The sequence below is a fragment of the Hyaena hyaena genome, unplaced genomic scaffold (assembly GCF_003009895.1).
Source record: "Hyaena hyaena isolate Hyena2069 unplaced genomic scaffold, ASM300989v1 scaffold_231, whole genome shotgun sequence".
Taxonomy (NCBI): Eukaryota; Metazoa; Chordata; class Mammalia; order Carnivora; family Hyaenidae; genus Hyaena; species Hyaena hyaena.
This window is the reverse complement of record NW_024080862.1, coordinates 1,442,822-1,455,703: the sequence shown is the minus strand read 5'-3', so window position 1 is coordinate 1,455,703 and position 12,882 is coordinate 1,442,822. Positions and strand designations below refer to the sequence as shown.

The window sequence follows — 12,882 nt, the reverse complement described above, 5'->3', positions numbered from 1 at the left end:
CATGACTGGCAAAGGATTTAGAAGCATATGCCAGAGTAGTTTTTAATTCATGGTGCCTCTTTCTTCCTGACCATAATGTTTTGAATGTCTAAGAGGGTGTGGTTATTGTCTTATTTGCAACTTTGGTCAGAAGTTATATCTTCAGTGTTTTGATTTCGTTAGGATATATTAATTAATATGATTAGAATTAATTTCCTAAATGACATTCTGGGGGATAGCAAGATTCTAATGGTCTGCTTTTCTCATTCAAACCCATATTTCTGCTTTAAAAACGGAGCACAGGTCCTCACTTTACTTATCAATGCAGCCTATAAACCCAGTCGTGTCCTTCGGGAGCTGCAGCTGGACAAAGACTCTGTGTGGCATGGATGTGGGGAGGTCCTAAAGGCCAAGTGAGTGCACTTTTCTATCCTTTATTCTTAATTTGTCTTTAACAGGCCACAGAATCCCTTCTTGCATGAATAATGTTAGAATGGTTATGTTCCCTCCAACAGTTCTTCAGCTGTTTGTGGTGAACGACCAGGTTTGTTTTCTTTTTTAAGTTTCTATCCTATTGTGGGCCAGCACTGTTATAAAATATGGTAAAAATGAGTTGCAAGAAATAGGAAATTTAAAGGACATAGAATGCAAGAATAACTTTGTGTTTTTAGATTTAAGAGCCATGAAATTACTTTTGCAAATTACTGTGAAAGTTTAAAAACACTTGCTCTTGTTTTCTGACCTGGTCTTGCCAGGCATGGATGGGGGACAGTTGGCAGGTCAACCTGGTCCATGACTACACTCTAAGGATCACTGCCCAAGGGTAAAGAAAGACTTCCTAGAAGTCACTTTGCTTTTAGTAGTTAGTGTAGAAGTACCTATTTGAAAACCTTAAAATGACGAACCAGAAACCAAGAGCCTTATTTGCTACTGTAAAAAATTCAACGCTTAGCTATCATAGCTACTTAGGTGATAAATTTTATTTAAGTCCAATATGCATAATCTCATATTCAGAATCTTCAAACTATAAAGGGCATAGACTCTTCTGAAGAGCAAAGATACTTTTCACGTCTGTGAATGTATTTGATTTTTTCTGGGTAATCATTAGCCGAGTAAACTCTGTGTCTGGCATCTTCCATGGCAGATACAAAGGAAAGAGTTACCGGGCTACCGTTGAGGTAGTGAAGACAGCGGACCGAGTGACCGAGTTCTGCCGGCAAACCTGCATCAAACTGGAGTGCTGTCCTAATCTCTTCGGCCCACGGATGGTTCTGGACAAGTGTTCTGAGAACTGCTCTGTGCTTACAAAGACCAAATATAGTGAGTCAGGTTTTTCAAACTTGTTAACGGTAATAGCTGGCCATACGTTATATCTTGGAAAGTTTTTATTCTGCAGACATTCACCTATAGCAGAGGTATACAAACTGTTTCTGTAAAGGGCCAGATAATGAATATTTTAGGGTGTTAGTCATATGGTCTATGCTGCATATTGTTGTCTGTTTTATTTTATTTTTACTTTTTAAAGAACACTTTTAAAGATGTAAAAGCCATTTTTAGCTTGAGGCCATGGGCCAGATTTGGCCCACAAGCTCAAGTTTGCTAACTTTCACATACAGTATGTATATAAATTAGCTATTGCATTGAATAGGATATGTAATTCATTCATACAGTGTGCAAGTATTTATTATGTGTCCACTGTGTGCCACCACTGCCCTAGCACTGGGATTGGGATGCTACAGTAAAGAAAAAAATTCCTGTTCTCATTGAGTTTTCCTTTTAGTGTGAGAGACAGATAATAAACAAGTGAGCAAATAGAGATGGGTACCGTGGAGAAAAGTAAAGCAACTTAAGCAAGCAAAGTAGGGGTGTGAGGAAGGCTAGGAGGTGGGGTGCTGTTCACAGATGGTTAGAGAGGTCTCCGTGCCAGGTGACAAGCTGAAAAAAGCAAGAGAGCCAGCTGTGCAGACCGCAGGGTGAGAGTGCTCTGGGCAGGAGGTGCAGGAGCGTGCCTCCTGTCGGCCGGGAGCAGCACAGCAGCCTGGGCGGTTGACAGGCATCAGTAACAGGAGAGGAGGTAGCTGTGGGCCTCACTCAGAACTGTCACAACACCCGTTCCCTCTCATTGCTTATCTTCTCCTGTGTGAAACTGCACCAAAAGAAAAAAAAGTAAAAAAGTCATACAAGAGGAAATTTCCAATTTGAAACCTTGTCACAGCATTGTTGCCCAAAGACGAAATTCTGATCCTACACTTCCATAAATTTTACAAGCCCTGATATCACTTGGGAGACTTAATACAGAGAAAGATTTTACCTTGTTAAATTTGAGTATTTCTTTTAGGAACCTCTAATCCTGTGCCTCTTAAGCTTTATCATGCATGCAGATCAGTTGATGATCTTGTTAAAGTGAAAGTTCTGATTCAACAAGCCTGTGGGTACCTGGGATGTAAATGTGTCTGCTTTTCCAACGAGCTCCAAGACACTGTTGACGGTGCTGAGCTGAGGTCATTTAGCATGATGAGCTTGCTAATCACTGTTTGAATCACAAAATCATATAAGAGTCCAACCTTGTAGTTTCTATTTGTATGTGTTGGATTGTAAACTCTTTAAAGGCAAGGATTGTCTTAGCTCATGATTGTGTCAGATTCAACACTAAGTTTAGCATATCGCAATTATTAGTATCTAAGTTAAGTATACTGTTCTCTAAACACATGATGTCACTTTGAGCTTATGGAAAATATGTGGATTTTATTATGCTTTTCCTCTAAATTTATTTTTCATAATGATATAAGCCTAGACTTTGGAGAGAGTGTTTATAATTTTTCCCAGTTAGTAATTTGAGTAATATCAAATTGATTTATATACTTTAGAATTCATTTTTTAAAATTTTTTTTAAAGTTTTATTTATTTCTGAGAGAAGGAGAGAGAGAGACAGCATGAGCAGGAGAGGGTCAGAGAGAGAGGGAGACACAGAATCTGAAGCAGGCTCCAGGCTCTGAGCTAGCTGCCAGCACAGAGCTCGACGCAGGGCTTGAACCCAGGAACCGTGAGATCAGGACCTGAGCCGAAGTCGGATGCTTAACCGACTGAGCCACCCAGTGCCCCTAGAATTCATTTTTTACAAAAAATTACATTCTACTTTGTTATTATTTTAATATGTATCATATATATATATATATATTTTAATATTTTTATTTATTTCTAGGAGAGAGAGAGAGAGACAGCGTGATGAGCAGGGGAGGATCAGAGAGAGAGAGAGATACAGACTCTGAAGTAGGCTCCAGGCTCTGAGCTGGCAGTCAGCACAGAGCCCGACGCGGGGCTCGAACCCACAAACCGCGAGATCGTGACCTAAGCGAAAGTCGGACGCTTAACCGACTAAGCCACCCAGGCGCCCCTGTATCATATATATATTTAGAGCTAGAATATATATGGTTCATTTTTGGAATTGTCTTTATATTCTAAAATTTATATGAAAACCCACAGGATCTAGAATAGCCAAAACAATCCTGAAAAAGAATAAAGTTGGAGAACTTACTCTGACTTCAAGTTTTACCATAACAGTAGTGGGGTATTGATTAAATAGTTACACGCAGTGATGGGACAAAACATAGGACCCACACATAGACCCAAATTTATGTGGTTATATGATTTTCAGCCAAGATAAAAAACATAACAGGGAAAGGAAATTCAACACATGGCACTGGTACAATTAAGATTTCCAAATCAGAAAAACAAGAACAAAACTCCTTGGCTCCTACCTCACTGTATTTGAAAACTAATTCAAGGTATATCACAGACCTAATGTAAAAAGCTAAAACTATAAAGTTTCTAGAAGAAAACAAGATAGCCTCAAGATCCTGGGGTAAGCAAAGATTTCTTAGATTGGACATAGAATGCACTAACATGAAGGAAAAAAATCACCAAAGTTAAAAACTTCTCAGAGAATTCCTCTCCAGAATACAGTAAGTACTCTCACAGCTCAGTAATAAGAGAAGTATGACAGCCACAGAGAGCTGGTAGTTGTATGACACTGTGAGTATGCTAAATACTACTGAATTGTACATTTGAACACAGGTTAATTGTATGTTATGTAACTTTTACCTCAATTTTTTAAAAATCAAAAAGAAAAAGAAAATGTTCTGGAATTAGATAGTGGTGTTTGTTGCACAACATACTGAAGAGTGTACTTTAAAAACCACTGAATGTGTACACTTTAAAATGATGAATTTTATATCATGAATTAGATCTCAATAAAAAAAGAAACAAAGAGAAAAACATTTTAAAAATGAATAAAAGACTTGAATAGGCACTTCACAAAGAGATACACACATGGCCAATAAGCACATGAAAACGCGCCAGTACCATTAGTCCAGGGAGATGCAGAATTGATCTATTATGAGAAATTACTGCCCATCCAATAAATTGGCTAAAATGAAAAAGACCTGATAGTCCCACAAGTTGGCAGAGGTGTAGAGCAACTTATATAGTGTTGGTTGGGATGGCAAATTATGCAACCCTTTTAGAAAACTGGCAGTTTCTTTACAAGTTAATCATACATCTGTGGTATGATCCAGCAGTTTTACTCAAGGAAAGTGAAAACATGCCCACTAAAAGCCTTGTACAGGAATGTTCGTTGCCACATAATAACAGCCAAAACCTGGGAACAGCCCAGATGCCTGTCAACAGGAGAATAGTTAAATTAGTATATTCTATGCAATGGAATGCTGTTCATCAATAGAAGGGAATGAACTATTTATACACACTGCAGCATAGGTGAAACTCAAAAACGTTATGCTGAGTGAAAGAAACCTTGTCCAAAAAGTACCTACTGAATCATTCCATAGATGAGGCAAAGCTGATCCATACACATGAAAATTAGAATACAGTTGTGGTTGCTTCCCGTGAGGGGGACTGACTAGGAAGGGACCCTGGGAACTTTCTAGGTTGATGAAGACATTCTGTATCTTGGTAGGGGGAGGGTTAATTCAGGTTTATGCATTTGTTAGTACTAATTATACTGTACATTTAAGATCTGGACAGATGAGATTACTCCACGGGACAGAGTTTAACCTTAGTTGAATACACTGCACCTGTTCTCTGCTGTATTAGTAGAATCTCTTGTGGTTGAGGTGTACAGAAGTCATGAAGTTACCTCATTTTTCTTTGTCATTCATATTTAGCACACTATTATGGAAAGAAGAAAAATAAGAGAATTGGAAGGCCACCTGGTGGGCATAGTAACTTAGCATGTGCCCTGAAAAAAGCCAGTAAGAGGAGGAAGAGACGGAAAAATGTGTTTGTCCATAAGAAGAAACGCTCCTCTGCATCTGTTGATAACACCCCAGCAGGCTCCCCGCAGGTATGAGATCTGTGATGTACCCATCTTGTCTAGAAGCCAAGATTGCTGTTCTCTAGTACAGACACAGAAGGGACACCTGCAGGCCTTTCTAACCCAGATCCCTGCCCAATGGAAAGTGGTTTTGTGGCCTGGGAGCTGGTTTGTCTTGAATTTCAGTAAGACTTTTCTCTCCATTTCCTCTAGGGAAGTGGAGGTGAAGATGAGGATGACCCAGATGAAGGGGATGACGATTCCCTAAGTGAGGGCAGTACATCTGAGCAACAAGACGAGCTACAGGAAGAGTCAGAAATGTCTGAAAAAAAGTCATGCTCTTCCTCTCCCACCCAAAGTGAGATATCTACATCACTGCCTCCAGACGGACAACGGAGAAAAAGAGAGCTTCGCACTTTTTCATTTTCTGATGATGAGAATAAACCTCCTTCACCAAAGGTACCAATTTTAAAATGCACTGTCATTTTTTTCTCTGTCTGGAATTGCCCTCTGAGGAAATCATTGTTAATGATGCTGGCATTCCATTTATTTCAGTGGCTGCTTGTTTTAAGTTAAAAAAAAAAAAAGTTTCATTACTATTTTATCTGTGGTAGCCTGTTATTTAGTTTAGGGAAAATGGCCTTTTTTTTTTTTTTTTGTATTTTTTATGATTATATGGTCCTATAGAAATAAATTATTTTTCCTTTTGATTCTTATTATTTTGTTTGGTATAGTTAACAACGTATATATATATATATATATTATATGCATATTACATAACATACACACTACAAGAATGGCAGTTAAGTTAGTATTTTAAAACTGGGTTGTAGGTGTGCCTGGGTGGTTCGATCGGTTAAGTATCTGACTCCTAGTTTCAGTTCAGGTCATGATCTCACGGTTTGGGAATTCGAGCCCCGCGTTGGGCTACACACTGACAGTGTGGAGCCTGCTTGGGATTCTCTCTCTCTCACTTTCTCTCTATCTCGATAAATAAGTAAATAAATACATAAAATATAAAAATAAATAGGTAAAATAAATATATTAAAAAAATAAAACTGGGTTGTATTTTAAATGTATTGCATGAACTGAGGCAATAAATGATTTCTCCTGATGATTAGTTAAGCCTTTTCTCTTCCCAAGTAGCATCGTATTCGCTTCAGCACCCTACCAGAGACTGAGCTGAAATAGACCAAGGAACAAATGAGAAATTTAAAAACCATTTTTCTCTGTTAAGTTGTCCAAATTATTTGTGCTGAAACTTTGAGATAAATTCTTCCCCATTGATATTTATTATCAAGGACAGACATTTCCTGAGTACGTAACGTATCTGGACCTTGGCCATCTTTGCTGGGAGAAATCATGCCCTAAAGCCACTTTAAGTCTTGCCTCAAAGGGTTATAAATTTATAGAGAGAGACTTTTTCTTTTCTTTTTTTTTTTTTTTTTTAAGAATAAAATAGCTCTGACATCTTTTGGTTTGTTTTTGTTATGGGGAATGCAGGAAATAAGGATTGAAGTTGCTGAAAGGCTTCATCTGGACAGTAACCCTCTGAAGTGGAGCGTGGCAGACGTTGTTCGGTTCATCAGGTCCACCGACTGTGCACCATTAGCAAGAATATTTCTAGACCAGGTAATTTTAGAGACCTTTACTTTTTATTAATTTGTCTCTTTTTTGCAAAGGACTATGGATGTAACAGTAATTTATTTGCAAGTCAGAAGAAAAATACTTCTATCCAAAAGGAAAGAAATGTATTTCCCCTTTTAGGAGTAGTAGAAAGATGATTTTAAAAGGTTATTGATCTGACTTGTTCCACAGTTGAAGCAGATTATCATTGCATTGCCATTTTTCCTAAGACTTTGTTTCCATCCCCCAAATGTTTAAATGGCTTAAAATGAAGCATGCCATGCTTAATTGTGCTCTTCTTTTCCAAAAGAATGATTTGCTTCTTTTTTAAATAATTAACATCTGTAATGTGTTAGGCTTTAAAGTGGTCATCGGTTTGGAGGCAAGTTTTCTGAAATGAATAGTCTTTGACCTTAAATAAATACTAAAATAAATTTTGTTTGGATAATTGGGGAGATTCCAAACTGAACACCAGCCTTTTTTTTATGAATGCTACAGAGTAGGAAAATGTTAAAGTTTATAATTAATATTTTCTTTCAGGTTTAGAAAGAGTTCTCTAAAAAGATGCTTCTTTTGGCACATCTAGTTGCCAGTTACAAAACTAGTTTGTTTCTGTGGAAACTTGGAATGGATTCTTATCCTTGGTAAAAGTTTGTCATTAATTCTGAAGACTCATTAGTGTGGAGGACTATGAGGGGCACTTACAAGAAACTGTGTGATACTTGTTTCAAGGGAAAAAGTTATAAAGGAAAGCACAGGGACTCCGATTGTGGCACAGCCAAAGTGAAGGCTGACTTGATGGAGCTGCCATCCATGTGCACATCACAGATAATTTGTATTTTATGCCTTAACAGGAAATTGATGGGCAGGCCCTATTGCTCCTTACCCTTCCCACTGTTCAAGAATGCATGGACTTAAAATTGGGCCCGGCCATCAAACTCTGCCATCACATAGAGAGGATCAAGTTTGCTTTCTATGAGCAGTTTGCCAACTGAGAAGGACAACCAAAGTGAGCTGTGTCTTCGAAGCACAAATGCATCAAATCCTTCTCCCCGTTCTACAAGTGGCGCTGACACGGTCTCGGGCTCCGGGCCCTGCAGAGGTCGGCTTGCTCTCTTTGCACTTTCAGGGAAGGAGGACCCACACTGAGGAAGCAAACACCACATGGAAGTGGCTCTCCTGCCAGTGGAGAATTGGGCATCTGTTGGTCAGCAGATTGCAGTTTGGAAAAAAAAAAAAAAAAAAGGTTGTGAAGAAAAGACTCCCATAAGAAGCATAAGCATTTCCAGTGGCGTGGCCTGAAAACGAAGAATAATCTAGGCTGCTGGAAAGCACCCTTATGGTTGTTTTCTTTTTGTTCTGTTCCTTCCCATTGTAGATTGAACTTTGTTCTCTGCTTTCCCTTTCTTGGAAAGAGAGGACATAGCTTTAAGTCAGCACTGATTTGGGACTGTGCCTAAGGCACATCAGTGCTTCATTGTCATTGTGTTTTTAAGCTTTTTTAAATTAAAACTGTTCATTTTGGGGATGATTACGTGGCTCTAGGGTTTTGAATGTACAGTCACACTTTGATCCATTTTAAAATCTATTCTTAGGAGTTTCTTTGTTTACTACCTCTGTTGATGATTGAGCTTACAGCCATGTATAGGTTTTTTGTATGATGCCATTTTTAAGCAACATGAACACTAAAACTATGACAGAAGCTGGAGGGGGGGAAAACAACAACAACAACACTGTTTGCTTTCTTAAAAATCATATGTGAGCACTTACACGGTTCCTGACCTGATCTGAGAACGCTGCTGTCATTGTTCCCCCATCTGGACCCAGCATGGGCTCCCTGTTTTAGGTGGTTTCTCGAAGATTGTGGGCATTTCCAGTTAGTTGCTCTCTCCCCATCACAGGGACTTCAGTGGCTTTTAATTTATTTTTACCTTTCTCTACAGTTGTCTGTTTCCTTTCTAGAGCCTTCACTTTGGGTAAAAATCAGTAGGTGTTCCTTGGGCCCACAGTAAGCCCATCTCCCTTTCTTTCCCGGGGTCTCTGGGCAGACAGAGTAGAAGCACAACAGAGAAAACGTTTTAGGGGGTGATGCAGCGCATGGAATTTCTGTAAGATGGTGTTCACATGTCCTCAGTAGCTGCATAACGATTGAGAGGTGGTTAAGGTTTCTGGAAACCTCTTTCCCTAGTCACATTTACATGTCTTTTTGGTTATACCTTTAAATTGAATGTAATCTACAAGCTGAGGGTTCCTACTCAGCAATTCAACAACGTGGTTTTCTTTTAAGTGTTTCTCTTGGCCCAGCTCAAGTTAACATGAAACTACAGGCAAATTTTCACTTAAGATCGTACTGCTAGCTACCCTAGAGTAACAGCGTTTGCTGTGCCGTTCAGGCTGTGAGGAATGAGGAAAGACACGCACACAGGTTGCTTCCTTTAAATGGTTTGCATTGCCGAGTGTTTTGTTTTTTAATTATCCTAGTCACCTGCAAATTTATACCTAATCATCTTCAGGATTTAAAAATGTTTTAAAACTACAAAACTGAATTTACAGAATTCTCAACAGCTAACCAAATAGAAGGTAATGCTATAACAAATTTAAACAGACTGATATTTCCTTTCTTCCTCTGCCCCCCCCCCCCACACCAGTCTACAGACATTGACAGACATTCTATAGTCTGTAACCCTGTCTTCATTGGATCATTTATGAACCACCTTAACTCAAGCCTCCAACCAAATCGTATATTAAAGCATCTACTCTTTGCTTAGGTTACCACCAGGTAGACCTCGAAAGAAGCTTCATTTAAGTAAAAGTTAATATTTTTGAACTTACTTAGAGATCTGAGTTCTAAAATTTTAATTCTATGCCCATGAAAGAGATGTGTATATAAAAGATGCTTGGGAACAATTAGTATTAGATAGATTCAGGGGAAGGAGGCGTATCTTACATAATGAAATTTCTGGAGAGCTCAGCAATTAAGGCACTAAGGCAGAGGAGGTTCCTTAAAGATCTGTGGGAAAAAAGAAATCTAGACTTAATTAATGATGTTTTATTTAGGGAAATGAGATTTACTTCCTATGAGAGGAAATTTACCAAATGCAACAATGATTATGTTATATTGTCTCTCTTTGCTTTCTCCAGAAACCATAGGTGAAAAGGGGGGCAAAGCCCCTGGAAAGATGAAACTCATAGCCCTGATTGTCTTGGATCTGGATATAGTCTGGGCTCAGCTGGCTTGTCTATACCACGATTCTTCAAGCTTAGCTTTCTCTTAGAAGCCAACTCGAAGATGGGTTTCCCTTAATATTTCTTGTGTTCTCATAAGTGAGATATAGTTTCTCAGGCAACTGCATTAAAGAGAATTATATACCCCTACCCCACTCCTAGGTATTAAATGAGAGGAGAGAAGATAATTGTTTTGGAATTTGGTCCAGGGCTTTTATTATTATTATTATTATTATTATTGTATAAATTTAGACTCCACTTTCCTTTACAAAGCTGCTGGGGCTTGGCTGGACAACAGTGACAGTCTGATTCCTGTGATTCTGAAACAGATTTTAAACCTGATGATAACTCACCATGTTTGGATAAAATGTTTGTATATTGCACCATGTGCATGGTACATGAACTTTGTTTTTTAAAGCTTTCAGCCTCTTAAATTTATGAGAGGCACATTGTGAGGGGCTACATTTGTCTGAATTTCACCTTCAGTTGGCCCCGCAGCTGCCCGGAGTCAGAAAGTTTTCCATGATCCACTTTTTGATCCTGAATTGACAAGCTCACAAACAGGTGAATGGACTTTTAGCAGCCCCCTGGAACTTGACCACTATTAGCCCATGTTAGTGTGTTAGGGAATGCACATGAAAATTTGCTGTTACGTTTTGACTATTTTGTGGGCTTCTGGGAACTGTGCTCTTTTCCTTTGTAAAGTGCCCTCATCCTTCTCAGCTGAAGGAGAGTTGAGGTGTCTAATGCAGGGGATGCATTACTGGGGCTTTACCTATCTGCCTGTCTTTAGCAATGTACGTGACTCCCAGCATCTATGTTGTAGATACATGAGATCAGGGAAGGGTACCTAGCAACCTCTGGAAGAGATGGGCCTCTTGATAAATGTTTATTGGATTATGATAGAGGCAGACCTGGAAAACCAGTTCAGAGCTCGGCCTTTATATGCCTCTTCTCCTGGAAGTAAAATTATTCTCACTGTGAGAGAGAGGGCCTTGGACCAAAGCTTCCTGAGGACTTGAATATATTTTACTCACTCTTGTATTAATCCTGTCACTAATGTGACATCTGAATACAGATTAAAAGCTTTAGGAGGCCTTAGGTAGAATGGGACTCACAACCATTCCCCTCTCTCAAGCCAAAAAGTAGTTCTAGGGGACACACAGAACATCAGGGAATTGTTAACAGTAGGTAAGAATTATCTAGATGGGAACACTGGGAAAACTCACAGATGCTTACATTTACTTAGCACCTATCACCAAAGATTTATATTTAGGACACCATTCACTAGTTTGATTGATACCCACAGCAGCTCTGAGAGAGATGTTAGGAGCTGAGTCTCAACAATGGAAACACATACTTGGTTAAACACTGGTCCTGTATTCTAGGTAGGTAGGTAGGTGTGTGTGTGTGTGTGTGTGTGTGTGTGTGTAAGTTCAAAAGTGTTCTGTGCTATAATTTGGCCTTATGAAAATGAAGGAGAAGACATCACTAACAAGTGAAGTATAAATCTTGGTGGGAACCAGGGACCCCGTTTTAAAGTTTGAATGTCTTGGACCTGGGTCCACTGTAAGTAACCGTGTGTTATGGTCATGGTGCTGTCTCAGAAACTATAGAACAAAGCCTCCTGCGAAACCAAAAAAAAAAAAAAGTCCATCCCTTTCATGCAATTATAATCCTTTCATGACTTTATTCACTTTACAATCTTTTGTTAGTAAATTTTATGATTCTCACCCCTTGTGTGAGAATGTATGTACTTTGGAAATTTGAATCTATCCAAGGAAGCCACCGGTGGACTTGGAGTTTTTGCAGAAGAGTTCTAAACTCAAAGCCCAGTCCATGTGCATCTGGTTCCAAGCTTTCCCACTTGGAGATTCCTCCATACTTGTTCCAGACCACATAGGTACCCTTGTTTCTGAGGGCTGCCTTTGGGATAAAGGTATAGAAAAGGTGGTGGGCACTAAACGCACTGGAGGTTTTCTTGCCTCTGGTGTTTCAGAACTCTTGGATTTTTCACAAGAACCAGCAAAACCAGGAGATGGGGGAATGGAGAAATAGGCCTAAAACTCCCTCCCCTTACATCTTTCCTGACTTAACACACTGGGTCTGTCCTGGTGCTATGGCCTATCACAAAGGACTGTTTTAAAAGGAAAACAATCTACAGCCTTGCCGGATAAGTCCTCAACACCAGCAGTCAAGAATGGACCCTGAGCCATGGGAGGCAAGGGTCTCTATTTTGGGGACAAAGGGTAATATTGACTAGTGAAATGATGCCACTGTTGCTGATGGTGCCTGTTCTCAGGGTGTGTGGGAGCTCAGTCCTGAGAGGTTTCTACATGGTTTAGTCAACCCAACTGCGTGCCTGGCTTGACCAAACGGAGGTGGCCAAATAGTGCTTGAAGGATGAGGGTAGGCTTTAGGGGTAAAATCAAGTCACAAGGCAGATGATGAAAGAGCCCCTACAAAGCTGAGACAGAGTTAACACTGGACAGTTCCTTATCTCCTTTTGCAGAAAGTTTCTAGGGAAGTGTAGTTGAATGTTTCTTTTGAGATTTTAAAGCACTCATTTCTTTTCCTTTCTTCCTTTTTTTTGGTTGAATATTCTCTAAAGACAATCAGAGGCCTGCCAGGGTGGGACTTCTGGCTGGTTCCAGCACTCTCCTTAGGTCTCTTTCTAATAGTAACTTGTTGGAACTGATGCACTTTGTTTAATGTATGCTGTC

The 12,882-nt window shown here is 39.4% G+C and overlaps 1 protein-coding gene across 3 annotated transcripts in view; it reads left to right on the top strand.

The window, feature by feature from the left end:
- SFMBT1 (Scm like with four mbt domains 1) overlaps positions 1-8,462 on the top strand; it is a 128,234-nt gene extending 119,772 nt beyond the window's left edge. For 2 of the 3 annotated variants that reach the window (XM_039243694.1, XM_039243692.1), the window contains exons 16-21: positions 283-392; positions 1,124-1,299; positions 5,160-5,338; positions 5,522-5,767; positions 6,812-6,940; positions 7,789-8,462. In XM_039243694.1, the coding sequence (XP_039099625.1) occupies positions 283-392; positions 1,124-1,299; positions 5,160-5,338; positions 5,522-5,767; positions 6,812-6,940; positions 7,789-7,929 (981 nt within the window). In that variant the 3' untranslated portion in view covers positions 7,930-8,462. The remainder of the gene's footprint in view (positions 1-282; positions 393-1,123; positions 1,300-5,159; positions 5,339-5,521; positions 5,768-6,811; positions 6,941-7,788) is intronic. The other variant, XM_039243693.1, reaches the window with a different exon arrangement.
- Positions 8,463-12,882: the final 4,420 nt, after the last annotated feature.